The 20,886-nt window shown below is 41.0% G+C and overlaps 1 protein-coding gene and 1 non-coding gene across 2 annotated transcripts in view; both read left to right on the forward strand.

The window, feature by feature from the left end:
• MYO18B (myosin XVIIIB) overlaps positions 1 to 20,886 on the forward strand; it is a 602,318-nt gene that overhangs the window by 282,374 nt on the left and 299,058 nt on the right. The window contains exons 27-28 of the mRNA XM_056518071.1: positions 7,449 to 7,583; positions 18,732 to 18,851. Coding sequence (XP_056374046.1) covers positions 7,449 to 7,583; positions 18,732 to 18,851 — 255 coding nt within the window. The remainder of the gene's footprint in view (positions 1 to 7,448; positions 7,584 to 18,731; positions 18,852 to 20,886) is intronic.
• On the forward strand, positions 2,145 to 2,330 carry LOC130337459 (U2 spliceosomal RNA). The gene has a single exon (XR_008878341.1). It is a non-coding gene; the product is annotated as a U2 spliceosomal RNA (small nuclear RNA).

The following is a 20,886-nucleotide window of genomic DNA, read 5'->3' on the forward strand; positions in this document are numbered from 1 at the left end:
ACGTAAAGGCAATTACCTCTGCAGGGGTGAATTTACAGAACGTAACAGAGCTACTTTTAAAGTGTTTGCCACCTGCTCAGTCACAATATATTCCTTACTGGTGTACTTTTACCCATCAGGAGTCCTTTGACTGGTAGCTGCACTTTTCCTTTCTATCTGTTACATGAACAAACACTTCAGAGCATGATGGGAATACAGTAAAGGAACAATTACTGCAATGTTTATGGTTTTATAGTCATACTTAGGGCAATACATATATATATATATATATATATATATATATATAAAACTCAACGTGTGTATGTATGTATGTGTGTATGTTCCTCAAAAACTCCCAAACGGCTAAAGATATTAACATGAAACTTGGCACACATGTTACTTATGTCACCAACAAACATAGGATATGTGATTTAACCCTTACTCACCCCCATTTGCCAGGGGCGGGGCTTATGTTTAAAGTCCCATACAAGTCAATGGGAAATATATGTTACTGCATAACTTCCAAACGGCTGGAGATATTTCCATAATACTTGATCACATGTTACTTATATGTCCACTTAAAACATAGGACAGTTAATTTAACCCTTAACTACCCCCATTTGTGAGGGTCAGGGTTTTTATTTAAAGTCCCATGCAAATCAATGGGAAATGTATGTTCCCACATAACTTCTGTACAGCTGGAGATATTTTAATACCTGGTACACATGTTACAGGTTGGGATATGAGGACGGGATAGGAGGTCGATATAGGAGGTCGGGATATGAGGACGGGATAGGAGGTCGGGATAGGAGGTCGGGATATGAGGACTGCATAGGAGGTCGAGATAGGAGGTAGACATATGAGGATGGGAAAGGAGGTCGGGATAGGAGGATGGGAAAGGAGGACGGGATAGGAGGACAGGATAAGAGGTCGAGATATGACGACAGGAAAGGAGGTCGAGATAGGAGGTCTGGATATGAGGACTGGATAGGAGGACGGGATAGGAGGTCGAGATAGGAGGTCGGAATAGGAGGACAGGATAGGAGGATGGGATAGGAGGTCAGGATAGGAGGACGGGATAGGAGGTCGGGATAGGAGGACGGGATATGATGACGGGATAGGAGGGCGGGACAGGAGGTCGGGATAGGAGGTCGGGATATGGGGTTGGGATATGACAACAATATATGAAGACTGGATATGAAGTCAAAAGCTTCCTCCTTTGTTTATTTTCCTCCCCAACAAGGATTAGGAAGAAAAAACCGGGCAACGCCGGGTACTCAGCTAGTATATATATATATATATATATATATATATATATATATATGTATGTATAGATACACATATATAAATGTATTCTCCATTGAGATATTGCTGCTGCGTCCAGGAGCCTTAGCACTGTGCTATGATGTCACTCAATACCACTGACATCACGAGGTGTAAACAACATCTCACCTTTGCTGTGTATGTGACTATGGAGCTGGTGATGTCGTCTAGAACCTTCATAGAAGCAACAGGAGATCGTTTCATCCCTCTAGAACCCTTAGAACTACTGTGCTATGATGTCACTTACTTCCACTGGCCTTGCAAAGTGTAAACAACAACTCACCTTTGTTGTGTATGTAACCATGGAGATTGTGATGTCGCCTAGAACCTTCACAGAACCAACAGCTTTATGAGAATCAACACTGCCCTGAGCAGAACCATCACCGCCATAGGTTGTCAAATAACCCGGATTTAACCCAAACAAGTGAGTCCAATAGGATGCAGGCATGTCCTCTATCCTTACAGCTTCCCGTGGCTGTTGGTTTGATACCGTTTGGGGACAGCCAAGGTGGCATGTGCAGGCAACAAAGGTAGGTGTGTGCTTGTGTGTGTGTTTCCCATGCAGATCCTAAGCCCAGTGTCACATGCAAGTAGGAGGAGTAAGAAGGGTTCCTGGCAAATCCGGGTTATGGATTGCATTTAAAAATGCTCCATCAGAGTGCAATGGCCTCCTGTCTTGCTGCTTAGCAATAATGATATGGGTTTAGGGTCTGCTGTGTGTACTGGTGGTTGACTGCCACCCAGCCAGTGTGTGTATGGGAGGCTGCCAGCCAGCCTCCCTTCCTACAAGTAGTGATAGTGCATGTGAAGGGGACATTGTTGGGCCCTCCCCTTTCACGGTTATCGCTTCTCGGCCTTTTGGCTCAAGTGTAGTATCTGTTCTTATCCATTTAATATCTGATACGCCCCCTATCTGGGGACCATATATTAAATGGATTTTTGAGAACGGGGGCCGATTTCGAAGCTTGCTTCCGTCGCTCTATGCATTGACCTGATATGGCAGTATCTTCGGGTACAGTGCACCACCCCATTACAGTGTTAAAAAGAAAGATTCCTTGTTTCATTGCTACTTGCTTGCTGGCTAGCCAGTCCTGTGGGCCTTGCTGCTGCAGCCGAAAAACAAAAGGTGGTGCTGCTTGTGTCTGGCCGCTGTTGGAGCGTCCAGGCACAGGACTTCTGCTGCTTGTTGCTGAATAAATGGCCTCCTTAATTGGATCATCTCAGCAGCTAGCACACCTGTGCAGGTTGGAAATGACATGATAGGTAGCTGTCTTTTAGCGGGTGGGTGCTGAATTTTCCTAATTGACATACATGGGGGGTCTCCTGGCTGTTCACACAGGTGTGTCATTGCTGTAGATTGACCATGCATTGCTTCTGTGGCATTGCAAAGATAAAAACAAATGTTTCCGGCCATCCGTTGCACTAATGGATAGGTCATCAGCTGGCTGACCAAAGTACAGAGGGTTTGGCTAGTATATATATATATATTATCCTAAATTTAGATCTTTGCTGTTCTTGCAATATTGAAGTTCTAGGCTCTGCCATGAGCTTTTGCACCACAACAGAAACATCATTGTCTCCAGATCTCTTTTCTTTTTAAATGTTGGATAAAACTATCAGACTGGTAGAACAGATTTCACTGACTTATATAAGAATTCGCTGACTTATATGAGAACTAAGCAAGGGCTTTATTTCAAGGTCCATATGAATCTCAACAGCTAGTAACCATCTCTGTGACCCATAAATACTGTAAATCCTGTAAATACTGTAAGTACTGTAAATATTGTAAATATTTTTCTGACATGGGTTGCATGTAGAATAGCTGTACTGACTCTGCTCTTGAGTCACTATGTACAGTAAAAGGGACAAATATTTTTCTCTCTTAGGCTAGAGTTACAGATATCCGGCGTCTGGCTCCGGCGGAACTGGGCAAAACTTGCCACAACTGATGCCAGAATTGTATCAGTTGGCATCAGTTGTGTATAATCCGGTGTCCATTGTTTGTGATCTCCAGATGGGGGAATGCAGCCAGATGCATTCACCTGTCCATGCCAGTCCGGCTAGTCCAATCATCCGGCGTCCAAACTGAGAAGCCGGATAATTGTGAACTGTTCCATTCAAATGAATGGGATCAGTTCTTGCTTCATTTTCCCTTTGGTGCATTTTCTGTCCTTAAGGGGCTAAAATTGTCTGTTTCTGACCCCCATAACGTTTTTACTCTTCTTTTGCAATGTGATCTGTAGTTTTTATCGGTGCCAGTTTTGTTTTTGAACATTTTTTTTTCCACTTTTTCTGGTATATGAAGTGAGCAAAAATTTACAATTGTGGGCTGTATAGACTTCCTTTATGATAAGAATGCCCTTGGTACTGAATTGTTTTATAATATTAACCCCTTAAGGACCAAGACGTACCGGTACGTCCTTGGTCCTGCTCTCCTGATATAACGCGGGGTTACACAGTAACCCCGCGTCATATCACGGCGGGCCCGGCGTCATAGTGAAGCGCGGCTAAAAGCGAAACCGAAAGTGGCCGGCTAGCTCAGTCGGGCTGTTCGGGATAGTCGCGGCTAATCGCGGCATCCCGAACAGCTTACAGGACAGCAGGAGGGCCCCTACCTGCCTCCTCGCTGTCCGATCGCCGAATGACTGCTCAGTGCCTGAGATCCAGGCATGAGCAGTCATGCGGCAGAATCGTTGATCACTGGTTTCTTATGAGAAACCAGTGATCAATGATGAAGATCAGTGTGTGCAGTGTTATAGGTCCCTATGGGAGCTATAACACTGCAAAAAAAAGTGAAAAAAAAAGTGAATAAAGATCATTTAACTCCTCCCCTATTAAAAGTTTGAATCACCCCCCTTTTCCAATAAAAAAAAAAACACAGTGTAAATAAAAATAAAAATAAACATATATGGTATCACCACGTGCGGAAATGTCCGAATTATAAAAATATATCATTAATTAAACCGCTCGGTCAATGGCGTGCGCGCAAAAAAATTCCAAAGTCCGATCAATAAGTCCTATCAATGCAAAAATGATACCGTTAAAAACTTCAGATCACGGCGCAAAAAATTAGCCCTCATACCGCCCCATACACGGAAAAATAAAAAAGTTATAGGGGTCAGAAATGACAATTTTAAACATATTAATTTTCCTGCATGTAGTTATGATTTTTTCCAGAAGTCCGACAAAATCAAACCAAATATAAGTAGGGTATAATTTTAATTGTATGGACCTACAGAATAAAGATAAGGTGTCATTGTTATCGAAAAATGTACTACCTGCCTGATGAATCTGCACTTGTGCAGGGAAACGCGTTGCATCAAATAAATTGGATTTTACCTTCTTACCTGCTATGTCCTGGGTCCGTTCAGTGCCTATGTACTCCTGCACCCTATACTGAAGCCTTTTCTTGTACCTATACGTTGTGGAATCCACACCAGGAGGGCTGCAGACGGACCATTGTATCCTAGCAATTCCATTGTTGTGTATGAGGCTACACAACCACCCAGGGTGAGCAGTTTAAAATTAGCTTTTACTCTCCCCTCCCCCCATCTCCGGTGGTATTACCCTATGGAGCGCCTTCTCTCCTGTTTTTAGAACCTGTTAACAAATTGGACACTAGTGTGTGTGCTGTGTTTGCACTAGGTGATGGTGCAATGCCGCACAAAGTTCACAGAAAACTGTGTTCATGAAAGAGAAGAAATGAAGCTGCTCTCACCAACTCTTCTTTGCAGTGCTTTAATTATTCGTCTCTGTATTGTTTAGAGATGAATAATTAAAGCGCTACAAAGAAGAGTTGTTGAGTGCATATATGTAAATTACTTCTATTTAAAAATCTTAACCCTTCCAGCACTTATCAGCTGCTGTATGTTCCAGAGGAAGTACTTAACTGTTTGAATTTCCTTTCTGGCTGACTACAGGGCTCTCTGCTGACACCTCTGTCCATTTTAGGAACTATCCACAGTAGGAAAAAATTCCCCATAGCAAACCTATCCTGCTGTGGTCAGTTTTTTTAATGGACAGAGGTGTCAGCAGAGAACACTGTGGTCAGACAGAAAGGAAATTCAAAAAGAAAACAACTTACTGTGGAGCATACAGTAGATGATAAGTACTGGAAGGGTTAACATTTTTAAATAGAAGTAATTTACAAATCTGTTTAACTTTCTGGTACCAGTTGATTAAAAAAAAAATAATAATGTTTTCCCAGGGGAGTACCCATTTAATAGTTAATATTAGTATAGCTGATGATCATTGTTGCAAGGTAAGGAAAGTACATTTTAGCAAATTGATATGCCATCCGCTGGGGTTGGCTACTCACCCGATCATGGCACACTCCGGCTTCCCCCCTGGGGATCGGCTTCAGTGACAGCCTTCCTGACTTGCTAAGCAGGCTTTAACCGAGGCTTGTCTCTGCGGGTGGGGACCAGAGTACGCTGAAGATGGGTGAATAGCCCCCATACAGGAGATTGCAGAAGTCGGACCCCCATCAATAACTTAGTTTTAAGTTTTATTTCCCCTGATTACCCCTTTAAATGCACAGAAATGCAGTATGAAGGCATGTTTACACAAAGCATATATGCTGTGGATTACACACTGAAAATCTGCATGTAATCCGCAAGTGTCGCCGCATAAAATCTGCATCTAATGCTGTGGATTGATGCTGAGGATTGCATTGTGGTTTTTTATGTGGTGTCCAGTGACTGGAACAAGAACAAAGTGAACATAAAAACTGTTTACATGCTGTGGATGTTACCTGCAGATTTCCATAAGTGACATCTACAGTGTATACTCTAGGTGTGAACATTCCCTAAGAGAACATTTTACATTTGTGTTCATACAGAACATTTCTGCTCTCTTTTACTCCTGGGGATTGCCAGTGAAATAGGCCCTTTTACGACACATGTTTATATATTGCCTTTAATAACATTGCTGATCACTTGTTTATGGTGATGCGTATTATGTGAATTGTGACACTGCAGCAAAATTGCTTTGCATGTCTTTTTATCCCTGAGCAATTCCCAGGCTGGCTGTTGCGGTTGTTTTTGTTAGCGATCAAAACTGAATTGAAATACTGTACTATGCTTGGTGCAATTCTGTTTTTATTAAACCGAAACTTCGCTAGCAAATCGTATCTTCTAAACGGATCTTAAAAAAAAAAAAGGATTTCCTTCATTTTACTCTACACTTCCTGTTCTGCACACAAATACAGAACTACAGGTACATGGTATGCGTTTAGTTTTGTTGTTGATGCTTTTAACCCATAATAAACTGTATATCTATATTAGAAAACAATAAAAAAATATTAGGTTTTAAAATGTCACTGCTATGTGCAGCAATATATGGCAAAGGTCCAGTGTATAGTATGTTTTTCAACCAGCGTGCCTCCAGCTGTTGCAAAACTTTCTACTCCCAGCCTTTGGCTGTCCGGGCATGCTGGGAGTTGTAGTTTTGAAACAGCTGGAGGCAACCTGGTTGGGAAATACTAATATAGTAGGAAGAATTATGATACCATAAATTGCTGTATGTGTCCTTTTTAACTGCAGCAACAGTTGATTGTCTGAAAATAAGCGTTTTTAACAGTTATCTATGGATAAAGGGGTACTCCGGTGGAAAGCTATTTATTTTAAATCAACTGGTGCCAGAAAGTTATACAGATTTGTAAATGACTTCAATTAAAAATTTTTAATCCTTCCAGTACTTATCAGCTACTGTATACTATAGAGAAAGTTCTTTTCTTTTTGAATTTCCTTTCTGTCTGACCACAGTGCTCTCTGCTGACACCTCTGTACATGTCAGGAACTGTCCAGAGCAGGAACAAATCCCCATAGCAAACCTCTACTGTTCTGGACAGTTCCTGACATGGACACAGGTGTCAGCAGAGAGCATTGTGGTCAGACAGAAAAGAAATGCAAAGAGAAAAGAACTTCATGCGGAGCATACAGCAGCTGAGAAGTACTGGAAGGGTTGAGATTTTTTAATAGAAGAAATTTACAAATCTGTTTAACTTTCTGGCACCAGTTGAAATAAAGAGATTTCCACCAGAGAAAACACTTTAAGTAGTTGGTATTTTGGCACCCATTTGATTGGCACTGTCTTACCACTAAGAATCTATTCACACATACGTAAACTCACGTTTCTGATGGCAGGAACTCCGGTGTATGTGGATCCGCTGGACCTGTGTGGCAGATGACTCGGACCGTGCCAGGGAGCTAGGGTGCTGGTGGTCTTCACCAGAGCCCGCCGCAAAGCAGGATGGGCTTGCAGCTGCAGGCGACACCCAGGTCGCTACCCCGACACGGCTTGACCACAGGCGGCTGAGGAGATGCGAAGCACAGAAGGGATGAGACAACTCATAGTCAGGATAGCTGTAGGTCAGGGCAGGCGGCACAGTATAATGGCCCTTTAAATCTTAAAGCTCCAGCACGCGCACGCCCTAAGGGACGGGGACACATGTCCCGGAGCAGAGAGGCAGGGGAAACACCCGGAGAGTGGCGGGCTGGGGCTCACATACGGGCGCGTCCCGCAATGCGAGTCCCAGCCCCGTCGGCAGCAGAAGCTAAGGGGACCATGCGCTCACGGCTAGCGTGTGAGGCCGGAGCGCATAGCGTAACAACATATATGTATGTGAATATTTAATGCACAGGATTTAAAGCTGCAGATTTCAATTTAAACCAACTGACTAAACACAACATCAAATCCGCAGCTTCAAATCATGCGCATCAAATATGTGCAGGATACTACGCATGAAAACATCCTAAAGGGTTTTACCATGATTCCCTTTCCACAGAAAACAATATTTTTTTAAGTTGAATGAAAATGAATGTCTGCTTCTGAAAAATAATACAGTAAGGACATAATGTCCTTGTCTTCTTTTTATCTAGATAAAAAGTAAGGAAAGAATGGCATCTCAAGATTGCACAAAAGATGCAGGGACCCGACAATATGAACAAAATAAAATAAGAAACATGAAATGTATTTGTCGAACATGAACGAGTTTTTGGAGACAATACTCTCCTTCCTCAGATTAACAAACATTTTTTCCTTTTCTTTTTATCTGTGTTTCTCATGTGGTATATATTTCTTATGCAAAGCACTGAACAGTAATAGCAAGCAGAAGATTGTTATAAATAGTCCCTATTCATGGGGAGTGAAACATTTTGTAATAAATTAAAAAAAAAAAATTTTTAAATGTGAATAAGCCCCCCACAATGAAAATGTAACAAAAAAAGTTTTTAAAAAAAGCTTACATTAATGTAAAAAAAAAAGTGATATAATATCCCCTAAAAAAGCGATATCACATCCCCTCAACAAAAAAAAGTGATATTTATATAAAAGCGGTACTAAGAAAACTAAAGGTTGCAACCTAAAATGAGCACTATCATAGGGGGAGATTTATCAAAACCCGTCCAGAGGAAAAGTTGCCCAGTTGCCCATAGCAACCAATCAGCTTGCTTCTTTCATTTTCAACAAGGCCTCTGCAAAATGAAAGAAGCAAGCTGATTGGTTGCTATGGGCAACTGGGCAACTTTTCCTTTGCACAGGTTTTGATAAATCTCCCCCTATGTTTCTATGTTTATAGGGATCAGAATAGTGCAATTTTAAACATACAGTGGTCCCTCAACATACGAAGGTAATTCATTCCAAATGAACTATCGTTAGTTGAAACCATCGTATGTTGAGGGATTCGTGCAATGAAAAGTATAGAAAGTTATACTCACCTGTCCCCGCCACTCCGGACCGTCACCGCTGCCCTGTATGTCGCCCTCCATCTCTGTTGCCGCGTCCCCGGGGTGTCCCCGCCGCTCCGGACCGTCTCTGCTGCCTGGGATCGTCGCTCTTCATTGCCGTCATCACTTCGCTGCACACGCCGCTCCTATTGGATGACGGGACAGTGTGCGCAGCAATGTGATGACGACGAAGGAGAGCGACGCCCATGCAGGGGATCCTGAAGAGAATGGTCCGGAGCGCCGGGGACAGGTGAGTGACCATAACCGGAGCTCACGGGGCACCGTAAACGGCTATCCGGTGGCAGCTAAAGCAGTCAGCGCTGCCAGATAGCCACTTATCCGATGGCCCCAACATACAAAAGCATCATATGTTGATGCTGCCTTCAACATGCGATGGCCTCTGAGAGGCCATCGTATGTTGAAATAATCGTATGTCGGGGCAGTACAATAATAGAAAAGCTTGTAAACATGGGTATCATTTTAAGTGTTTTGACCCAAAGAAGATGGTCAGTGTGCATAACATATGGTGAATGTGAAAATTGGTCACAGGAAATCTGCTCTGGACAAGAATTGGTCTTTTCAAAAAAGATGGTGGAGAGGTTTCGCTGTGTATTTTCAAAGATTTCCGTTAAAATACTGTATTTTTTTTTTACCAGCTGTAGAAAAACCCATATCATCTAGTAAATTTCAAATAACAAACTAAGTATGGTTGTAGTAACAAACTCAGTGCTACTACATCTGCATGTATACGCTGTATAGCTTTTCATAGGCTATACATACTTCCTACATATAAAAAGACTTTACATTGAGCCCCATCAGGTTAAAGCCATTTGTGGAGAATACAAGGCAGGGTATATGGATGAAACATAAATAAAAAGGAGGACGATCAGCCTTTAGAACGAGGGGAATGGGGCAAAGATCTAATTTCATGATAATGTATTCCTTCATAGACATGCAGAGCTTCAGTTCAAAGATGTGAATAAAAAAAATGTCTTTTCCCCAGCGTGTAAGAAAAGCTACTAACGCCTTTCCAAAGAGTATAAAATGTCAGTCCTAATGTTTCTTAAATACCTTGTTAGCATAAGTGTTTTGTCTTAAAACATTGACTTCTTACCAGCTATGTTTTTAACAGTTAGCTGTAAATTTTAAGCATTTTAGTGCTTCTTTTCTTTTTTTACTGGGATATAGAGGCATATTGGTGCCAAAACTTCAGTCAGATTATTCTATGATTTGTACATGGCATTTTAGAATTCATTCTAATTTATTTTATGTGTATTGCACTGTATGTTATTGAATGTTATTGACAGCTCACTCTCTTTTCATGGATATAACCATTGGATACCAAACAACATCTTTATCTTCAAGGGATTTTCTGGTCTTTACAAATAATATTGCCAGGGGCAGGCATGTAAATAGTAAATAAAAAAACCTATACTCACCCATCTTGTCACTCCTCTCCAGTGTCGCTGCTGCTTTGGAGGTAGTGCCGTGATGGCATCACTGTATATTGTAGCCTGCAGCCAATTATTGGCCCTTAGCGATCACATACACTTGTATGGGAACAGCCTTGGGTGGAAGTAACCAAAGTGGTAAGCATGTTTTTGTTTTTTGTTTTTAAACTTGCCCTTCCAAACCTTGCCCCCCTAGCCCCCCTAGTCCTCCTAAGAAAGCTAATGTTTTTGTTGCATATATCTGAGTGAGGTTGTTTATGCAGCATACACATGTTTTCTGCAAGCCTTAAAGGGGTTGTTCGGTTATGTAAAACTTATTACCTATCCACGAAGTGGGCTGTCACTCCCGAGATCAGTTCGTCTTGGAAGGTGGGGGCTGGATCACTCTGAAGTAAGAGATGGGCCCCATTCTGGAGATCACAAGGGATCTCAGCAGTCAGACCCCCTGCAATTAGACACTTATCACATATCCTGGGGAAGAGGAATACGTTTTACATAACTGGAGTACCCTTTTAATTGTATTTCATCCAGTATACATTCTAAGTGGAAATATCCTATAATTATAAATATTATGAGTACGTTTATATCATCAGTTTAATTTTTTTTATGATTAATTTTAGTAATCTTTAAAGGGTTATTCCAGGATTAACCCTGGAACCCTGGGTGGGAGAGACATCATTCTGGAAATAATTGTATTTTTGCAACAGCTGTAGGCACCCTGGTTAGAAAACACTGGTCTATTGAATGGAATGCAGCTCATTTGTGTTTCATTGGGTGGGGTGGCTGCTGTATGGGAGGAAGAAAAGTGACCTCACACCTACAAACAAGGAACTATGGTATTTGTAGTTTGAAAGAACAAACTCTAACAGGAAATACCCAGTTAACAAAAAGATAGCCACAGTGTTATGGTAATCTCACAACATAGCCATTTAGCCCCAAAACAAGCACAGATCCTTCCTAAGCATGTCCATTACTGTCTAGCAGGTATGTACTAAAATCCTCTTATGGTGGATAACCCCTTTAATCATTCCTAGGAATTTCCAAAAGGTGGTGGCATTTGTTACATTTAAAGACAAGATAAAATAGCAGCTCATGGCCCTCTTACATGTAACACCAGAGCAATTGTAGCTGTGACCAGCATGCACAGCACCTGGGCTTACCGCATGAAACAGCTTGTAGATTGTAAACGTTTGTGGACAGGGCCCTCTCTTCCTCTATATCAGTCTGTCATTTACTGTTTCAGGTCCATTGTACTGCTTGCGTTTGGGTTAGGTGTATTTTAACCCCGTATTATATATACACCACCCTGGAACTAAGGGCCTCCATAAAAACAATACTACAAATAAACAACAATTATCAGCATTTAAACCTGCACCTTAAATGAAAAGTAATCCCAGCTTGGGGATCATCTGACAGCAGTGGACCTAGCTTTATAAACTCCCAGTGATCAGTTTAGTTGGGTTAACCATATATTATTTAATGTACTGTAGTATTACATGCCAGCCATTAAAATGCCAATGACAATTTTGTCAGAGACAGACTCTTTGCTAGGGGACTTGTCTTGTATGATGTTGACAAGCCCTAATAGAGTGAATGGTTAGAAGTTGTGATGAGACAACTGCTTTAATTCCGGCAGATCAAAGAAATGACAAACATTTCCGATAATATCATAAGACATGCATACTCAATCCTGCATGCATAATATTTCATATTAATTATTGTTGACAGTCAAACTCCCCCAAAAGTAAAACACCCCCGGGCATATGCCGATGCTGCATGACTGCATTATAAACCATAGTTTGTAGCACTTCAAAACATGTCAATTCTAAACAGCCCATGTAGATTAACCTTGAATTGGGGGATGTAATACTGTATATTTAATGTGCATAAGACTCAGTCAGAGGAAGTAAATATAAATTACCGGGCACATTACTTGCGTGGTGAGTTGTGCCACATTTAACTAGCACTTTACAAAATCATTTTCCAGTTTACTCTTAATAACATTTGCATAATTTGCAGCGCCGGTATTCTTAGGTGTCAGGAAGGGATTAATAATTACCACATTTAACTAAAGGACTGTGTTTTTTCCCATTCGCACAAATCCCCACTGTCCATTAGAGACAGACTTTGTTTTCAGCTCTAAGAAGCTATGATAATTTTTGCAAGCCCTGGGACATTGCAACATAATTAGGTTATTAATGGAGGAATTGTTAAACAGTCTTTTATGTAATAAACAAAGACGGTGCCAACTACCATTTAGAATGTTATTGCAAGCCGAACATTTCCCTATACTGTGATTGAGCCTGGTAACAGGCACACCAGGCTGCGCTCAATATCGTAAGAGCTGCTGGATCTCGCAAAGTGTCCCTAAATTGTTTCTTGCACTGGAGACGTATATAGAAGAAAGTCTTCTGATGTGGGATCGTGAAATAATCTGCTTATATTTGGGGCTTTCACAGGACACCTGGTGGTTTAATAGACATATAGTTTAGTGCTATCAAGTGGCTATTTGATGCTTACAATCTATATGCTGTTCCGTTAAGCTGGTTTACCTACAAGGGGCCTTTTATAAGCAATTTGAAGTGAGATACAATGTTGGGGCTCTTTTTCTGTTACTTTCATAATGTAAGGTTAGTGCAGGAAAGACAAAATGTAATACTCTGTGTTATTTGACATGAAGGTATAGATCTTTCGCTTCAACCAGTGCTGTACATGTAGTTTATGGAACTATACCACTCAATGCATTATGCAACGTATAGGGCACCATTCGCACAATATGTGACATTATTTTCATGCTTGTGGGCTGTTATTGGTCTATTTAAATGGTAGACTAAAGGTATACTGTATGTGTGTGTACAATTACATACTGTATAATGTACAGAATTCAGTAAGCTACCTGGGCACATATAGAGAACCTCTGCGGTCCTTGGGGTCTCATATCAAAATGGAAAGCCATGAAAACATGAAATAGTATTCAAATATCTATTTAGACTATTTTTCTTGCATATACAGTGGGTGTGTATTACACTTATCTCTATAAATTGTGCAAATAGAGGCACGACACTCAAACAGCTCATCAAACCAGGATTAGGACCAAATGGCTGATGTACCTTCCCATACCAAACAAAGAGAAGACAAGCAAGGGAGTATAAGCTTCTTTAGCTCTGTCAGCATTTAAATATGCAGAGAGGGAGATTTAACCGAATGTTGTTTTTTAAACAAACACACCGCCTTTTTGGACTATATCAGCCCTTTCATCAGACATTGACACCTGATGAAAGGGCTGATACAGCCCAGAAACGTATTGAGTATGGTTAATAAACAACAGTCATTTAATTCCTGCCAGCATGAAAAATTGCTTCCACTTTCTTGTTTGTCTTCTCTTCATTTGTGGGAGGAGAAACAACAGCACTTATGCTGCCACACCCATTCAGGCTTGATTGACAGCCCAAGTGCAGGGCTTCTACCTAAATTCAATTAAGTTAATCTGGGAAGAAGCAAGCTTGACTGGAAGTGTGGACTGTGTCCACTACTCCATGACAGGATACCAGTCATGGAGAACACTATTCATGGTGGAAGAGAACCATGTGGGAACATTATTGTTCTCATCTGTCAGATCTGGTGCCAGTATGTGAGGCTCCGCATACCTGACAGGTTCTCTTTAAAACCAACATGACATTCATATTGGTTTCTCAAGAATGTATGAAAAAACAGACTAAATGATCTATTGGCAAGCTTGTCTGTTGGTTTTCAATTGATGAGCTATGCTATTCGGGTGTATATCATGGCACCTTTCCGGCACTATCCCTTCATTCCTATGACCAAATTACATTGAATATGTCCAGTGATTTATGCAGCATGTAAAGTGTGGGTACATTGAATTCATCAGATCAGTCAACTGTTATCTAGTTCTCATATGCTCAAAGGAGTCATACTATGGCTCATATATATCTCAGATGTGACCTTAATGTTTGAGTTAAAGCTAGGATGTTTATTAATTTATGTTGTGATAGATTTATGACTGCATTTGCCTCCTAGGAGAAATCTGTCACAACATACATCACCATGCCATTAATTTCCACATTGACAAAATGATGATCCTTTTACTGCACCAGGGTCTCAAATCTCAAATGAGCTTTTTTTTCTCATTTGAGATTGTTTTGAAACTTTTTAAATACCGTATATACTTGAGTATAAGCCGACGCGAATATAAGCCCAGGCCCTAATTTCACCCCCAAAAACCCGGGAAAAGTTATTGACTCGACTATAAGCCTAGGATGGGAAATACATCATCCCCCCTGTCATCATCCAGACCCCTGTCATTAACACCCCCGTCATCGTCACCCTGTCATTTTCTCCCCCGTCAACATCACCCTGTCATCATCCCCCTGTCATCATCGAGACCCCCATCATCATCACCCTGTCATCATCCCCCCGCCATCATCCAGACCCCTGTCATCATTCCCCCCCCCTTCATCATCACCGCCTGTCAATCCTTTCATCAGTGGTCTTCAACCTGTGGACCTCCAGATGTTTAAAAACTACAACTTCCAGCATGCTGGGAGTTGTAGTTTTGAAACATCTAGAGGTCCGCAGGTTTAAGACCACTGCGGCCTTCGTCATCATCCAGACCCCCCTTTAAGTTTTCTACGGGCCATCTACGCTGCAGTGACCGTCCGGTGGGGAGGGTTAGTCGTTCCGGGCTGTCCATCTTCACTGGGAGGCCCTCTTCTCTGCTCCGGGCTGGCCCGGACTAGTGACGTTGCCTTGACGACGACGCACAGGGACGTTCATGCGCAGGTACGTCTGTTGTCCGGGGCTTGCCCAGAGCGGAGAAGAGGGCCCCCCCCGGTGAAAATGGACAGCCCGGAACAACTAACCCTCCCCACCGGACAGTCCCTGCAGCATAGCTGGCCTGGACCAGCTCACCCTTCCTTCCCACCGAGGGGAGGTGAGAAGAAAACTTAAAGGGGGGGGGGGGGGTCTGGATGATGACGAAGGCCGCAGTGGTCTTCAACCTGCAGACCTCCAGATGTTTCAAAACATTTACATTTTTTTATCTACAAAATCCACTTTTCGCTTATATTTTTCATCAGCAATTTAAAAAAAAGAATTGTGCGAGCTGATTGGACAGGTGTAATTTTAATGGATGAAGTTTGAGCCTATATAAAGAGCACCAAGCTCCACTCCCATTGTGCTATAAGCAAGTACTACCTAACTAAATAAAGAATAAGGGAGGGAGCCTTGTGCTTCTGAATGGACTAAGAGAAACAAAGTTTCCGCATTTTGCATCAGAAAATGTGGGGAAAATGTTAGGGAGGGACAACTATTAGATAAAAACTGACTAAAAGCAAAGTATGCATTAGCTAAAGATTAATTGATCCACCTAGCTATAGAGGCTTTATTTCCCTTATTGGGCTCAGACATAGAAAAGAGATGTCGATCATGCTTGCTTGAAAAAAATGTCCTTGAAATATCTGCACAAAAAAAGCATGCCAAATCCAAAAAACTCCATGAAGGAGTGTACTGAAGCATAGGAAGACACAACTGGGTGATGTTGTACACGGAAGGTACTTTGGGGGAGATTTATCAAAACCTTTCCAGAGGAAAAGTTGTCCAGTTGCCCAAAACAACCAATCAGCTCACTTCTTTCATTTTTAACAAAATGCAAAATGAAAGAAGCAATCTGATTGGTTGCTTTGGGCAACTTTTCCTTTTGCACAGGTTTTGATAAATCTCATCCTTTGTGTCTAAAGTAAGGGAGAAACTCTTGGAACCAAAGGCTTGGAGTTCCCCAACAGCCAAAACAAAATTATAGATTTTATTTTACTAATTATCTGGTGAAAATGGCCCAAGGGAATGAATTCCAATTTAGGGTTCAAGAGTCAGATGTTTTTTTTTTCCAAAGTAGAAGTTTATTAAATGTAACAAACAAACAGTACAGCAAAAAAAAAAGGAGAAAATACAGGGCATGATAAGGTACAACGGGTAGTGCAGCAAAAAAAGGCACAAGGATAGGAGGCCTATGAACATAGATGAACAACTGTCAGCTGGCCGACAATGAGGGTGCCCTATAAACATTGCAAAATAAAGGGAAAAGGGGTAGAAGGACAGGAGAAGGGGTGCAAGGAAGATAAGAGGAGGATAAAAGAGAAAGGGGACAGAAATATATCTTTATCATAGGCAGGTAAGCATGAATGAGATGATCTTTATAATATAAAGGGGGTCATACTAATCCCAAGTGAATCACAAATCGAAGTACTCTAGCAACCCTTAAAGGGGTACTTCGGTAGAAAACAAATGTTTTCAAATCAACTGGTGCTAAAAAGTTTAACAGATTTGTAAACTACTTCTATTTAAAAATCTTAACCCTTCCAGTAGGGATCGACCGATTATCGGTTTGTCCGATATTCACGATTTTGGACGTTATCGGCAATTACCTTGCCAATAATCCAATAATGCCCCGCCCCCCCGCACCGACTGTATGAGCCAATCCCCATAGCAAACCTCTCCTGCTCTGGACATATATACTATATGACAGACTTAAAGCGCGACTGTCATGAGGGTTGGGGCATATAACCTAACCACAGTGTGTATGGTGTGTAAAATATGTCTCCAGCCTTACTTTTATCCCTCTTATTATGGATTTTATTAGCTCAAAAAACACTTTTATATGCAGCAACTGACAGTCTGATAGGCATGGCCAGGGGTTCGCTATGCCCCGTCTACACCATCCCCTGTACTTCAGCACTGGGACCGATGTGTGATTCACACACAGGTCCCAGTGCATGCGCCCCTTATCTTTCAAATGTAAGTGCTGACCAACATTTCTTTACAGTGCGCAAGCGCTCACTTCAACTGTCTGACGCCTCTGTGCGCACTGACGGTGCCTGTTCTTCTCCTGGGCGCTTCTGCATTCCCTAGAGGCAGAGAGCGCTCACTCTGCCTCCAGTATTGCCCGGGCGCACAAAGGTATCAGACAGAGGGCTCACTTTGTAAAGAAATGTCGGTTGGCGCTTACATATGAAAGATAAGGGGCGCATGCGCTGGGACCTGCATGCATAGCGAACCCCTGGCCACGCCTATCCAACTGTCAGTGGCTGCATATAAAAGTGATTTTTGAGCTAATAAAAGCCGTAGTAAGAGGCATAACAGTAAGACTGGAGACATATTTTACACACCATACACACTGTGGTTAGATTATATGCCCCAAACCTCATGATAGTTGCGATTTAAAACCAATGGCACTGAGAATGCATACTGGTCAGTAGAAGGAGAACAAGAGTGCTAGCAATAGGGCAGCAATAGACAGGCATAATACAATACATAGGTGTTGTAGATAATACCAAGAGCCACACCCAAAGAGAGAAACACTGGGAATAAGAAAAACAAAAAACATGGTAGTGGAGTGAAGAGCATAAAAGCAGATCCCACCAAGGAGCACAATGCGCTGAAGATGGCATGAACGTCAAGCTGAGAGACTCGCTGCCCAAAGGTATACATGTCACCTGAGAGACTGAATGCAGAGTCTCAAATAGAACAACACTAAGAAAACAGAAAGACTTCACTCTAAGACGTATATATGTATCCCACAAAAAATATTGTTCCAATAGCCACTTTTGCTGAAAGTGGAAAAAACATTTCTCTATTCCAAGAGCTTGCAATGAAAAAACTACGGTAATAAAGATTAGATAACATAGTACATAACCCTGTCCTACCATTGGTAGGACAAAAGAAACACGATGGGGGCAGCTTCGGCTCTTTACAATTCCACCTGTCCTTCCACCTAACAGAGCAGGGACTTTCCTTACTTTTTATGATGCTGAATGTGGATGGAAAGGAAAATACGTTTATGCAATTCTTATTGTTTTCTATGGAAGAATGTTGTGGGCATGCTACATGACGTGCAAGGGGGAACGGGAATGACAAGGGGGAGGGGCTACTCCATCACCTATTGTCAGTATTAAAGCCAGTTTTTTTTAATACAGTTGCCATTGAGGAGATCACTGAAAGGGAATCTCAACAGAACAGGCTGTGTAGTAGCGTATTATGAGACTCACTGGTCAGCATGGAAACTGCAAAAAGGCCTAAATAAAGCACCACTATTTTTAAGATATGTTTAGACTTACCTTTGCAGCAGCATCTGTACATTATACTGATAATGGGCATTTCTTTCAATATGATAAGTATTCTAAAACATTGAATTTTGAACTATTTTACTAAGTCTATGGGAAAAATGTGTATGTTACAGATCACTGACTTAATGACTGAGCTGTCTGATGAACGATTCAAAGGTGAAGTCGCTTGTCAAGTTTTAGAAGGAGAGAGATCAGAGAGGCTAAGGGTAACCCGGGAAATTAAGGAGATGCAGGTAAGTTGTGTAATGTAAATAAATAAATATATATATATGTAATAAAGGGAAAGATGAGCATGAGATTATTATCACGTACACAGTTTTTACTCCAATCGGCAGCTCTCAATACAGCCCATGTGCTGGCTCATACAATCCACTTCTTTCTCTTTTGTTGTGCTCCATTACAAGTATGAGAATGGAATAAGTCACAAAGGAATGAATGTCCAGAAGAGATAAATAATGTGACTGCCGATGAATCAAATAGTGGCATTTCTTGTGGTACACCTAGCCTCAAGCAGAACTTCAGATGACAGCCGCCCAAAACAGCCTGTCTTCTGTAATGCTGCATGAGGCTATGTATACCACATTAAACACAGCTATTTAATTAATCTGCCAGTGAGTGCCGTCACATTATTCATTTCTTCTGGGCATTCATTAGTATGTACACAGTGAACAGAGATAAAAATATACTTTAACCCCTTCCCTGAGCATGCATTTTGGACCTTAAAGGGGTACTCCAGTGGCAAATATATATATATATATATATATATATATATATATATATATATATTTTTTTTTTTTATATCAAACTGGCTCCAGAAATGTAAACAGATTTGTAAATTACTTCTATTAAAAAATCTTAACCCTACCAGTACTTATGAGCTGCTGTATGCTTCAGAGGAAGTTGAGTTGTTCTTTTCAGTCTGACCACAGTGCTCTCTGCTGACACCTCTGCCTGTGTCAGGAACTGTCCAGAGTAGGAGCAAATCCCCATAGAAAACCTATCCTGCTCTGGACAGTTATTGACAGATCCTGAGGTGTCAGCAGAGAGCACTGTGGTCAGATAGAAAAGAACTATACAACTTCCTCTGGAGCATACAGCAGCTGATACAGTAAGTACTGGAAGGGTTAAGATTTTTTAATAGAAGTAATTTACAAATCTGTTTAACTTTCTGTCACCAATTCATTTGGAAAAAAAAATGTTTTCCGCCGGAGTACCCCTTTAATGCCCAAGCTATTTTTTTTTCCTTTTTTCATTTTGCCTTCTACAAAACTTAACTTTTAATTTTTCCCTCGACATAGCCATATTAGCGCTTGTTTTTTGTGGGTTTTACTTTTTAATGCCATCATTTTGGGGTAAATAATCTTATCTAATTGGTTATATTTTTGGAATTTTTTGGAACATGGGGAAAATGTGATTTTGATATTTGTGTTTTTAAATTTACTCCTTTCACTGTGTGGTAAGAATGACATTATAGCTTTTTTTTCTGTGGGCTAGTACATTTAAAGGGTACCTCTCATCAAATAAACTTTTGATATATTTTAGATTAATGAATGTTGAATAACTTTCCAATAGCATGATAATGAAAAATATGCTTCTTTCTATTGTATTTTTCCCGATCAGTCCTGTCAGCAAGCATTTCTGACTCATGCTGGAGTCCTAAACACTCAGAGCTGCCAGCCTGCTTTGTTCCCAGCCAAACAGGCTGTGAACAAAGCAGGCTGGCAGCTCTGAGTGTTCTCCTTTGTGAACAAAGCAGACTGGCAGCTCGTAGTGTTTAGGACTCCAGCATGAGTCTGAAATGCTTGCTGCCAGGACTGGTAGGGAGACCCCTAGTGGTCATTTCTTCAAAGTGGAAAATTAAATAGAAAGAAGCATATTTTTTAATAACATGCAATTGTAAAGTTATTCTGCATACATTAATCTATAATATATTAAAAGTTTTTTTGATGAGAGGTACCCTTTAAAGCAATACAAGATTTAGGTAGATTTTTTTTTTTTTTTAAACATGTTACTCCTTTTGCACAACTGAAACATTAAAAAAAATGAAATGTAACAATAATAGTGTTGCCACAATACAACACGTATACATTTTTCATTTTTCACCTGATGGCACTATATTAGGCCTTGTTTTTTATGTGAAAACTTCAAGGTTTTATTAATATAATTTTGGAATACATATGACTTTTTCATTGTTTTCTTCTCTGTTTTTTGGAATGCGGATTTACAAAATGCAGCAATTCTGGTGGACAATGTTTGATGACCATAGTA

The sequence above is a fragment of the Hyla sarda genome, chromosome 1, assembly GCF_029499605.1.
Source record: "Hyla sarda isolate aHylSar1 chromosome 1, aHylSar1.hap1, whole genome shotgun sequence".
Lineage (NCBI taxonomy): Eukaryota > Metazoa > Chordata > Amphibia > Anura > Hylidae > Hyla > Hyla sarda.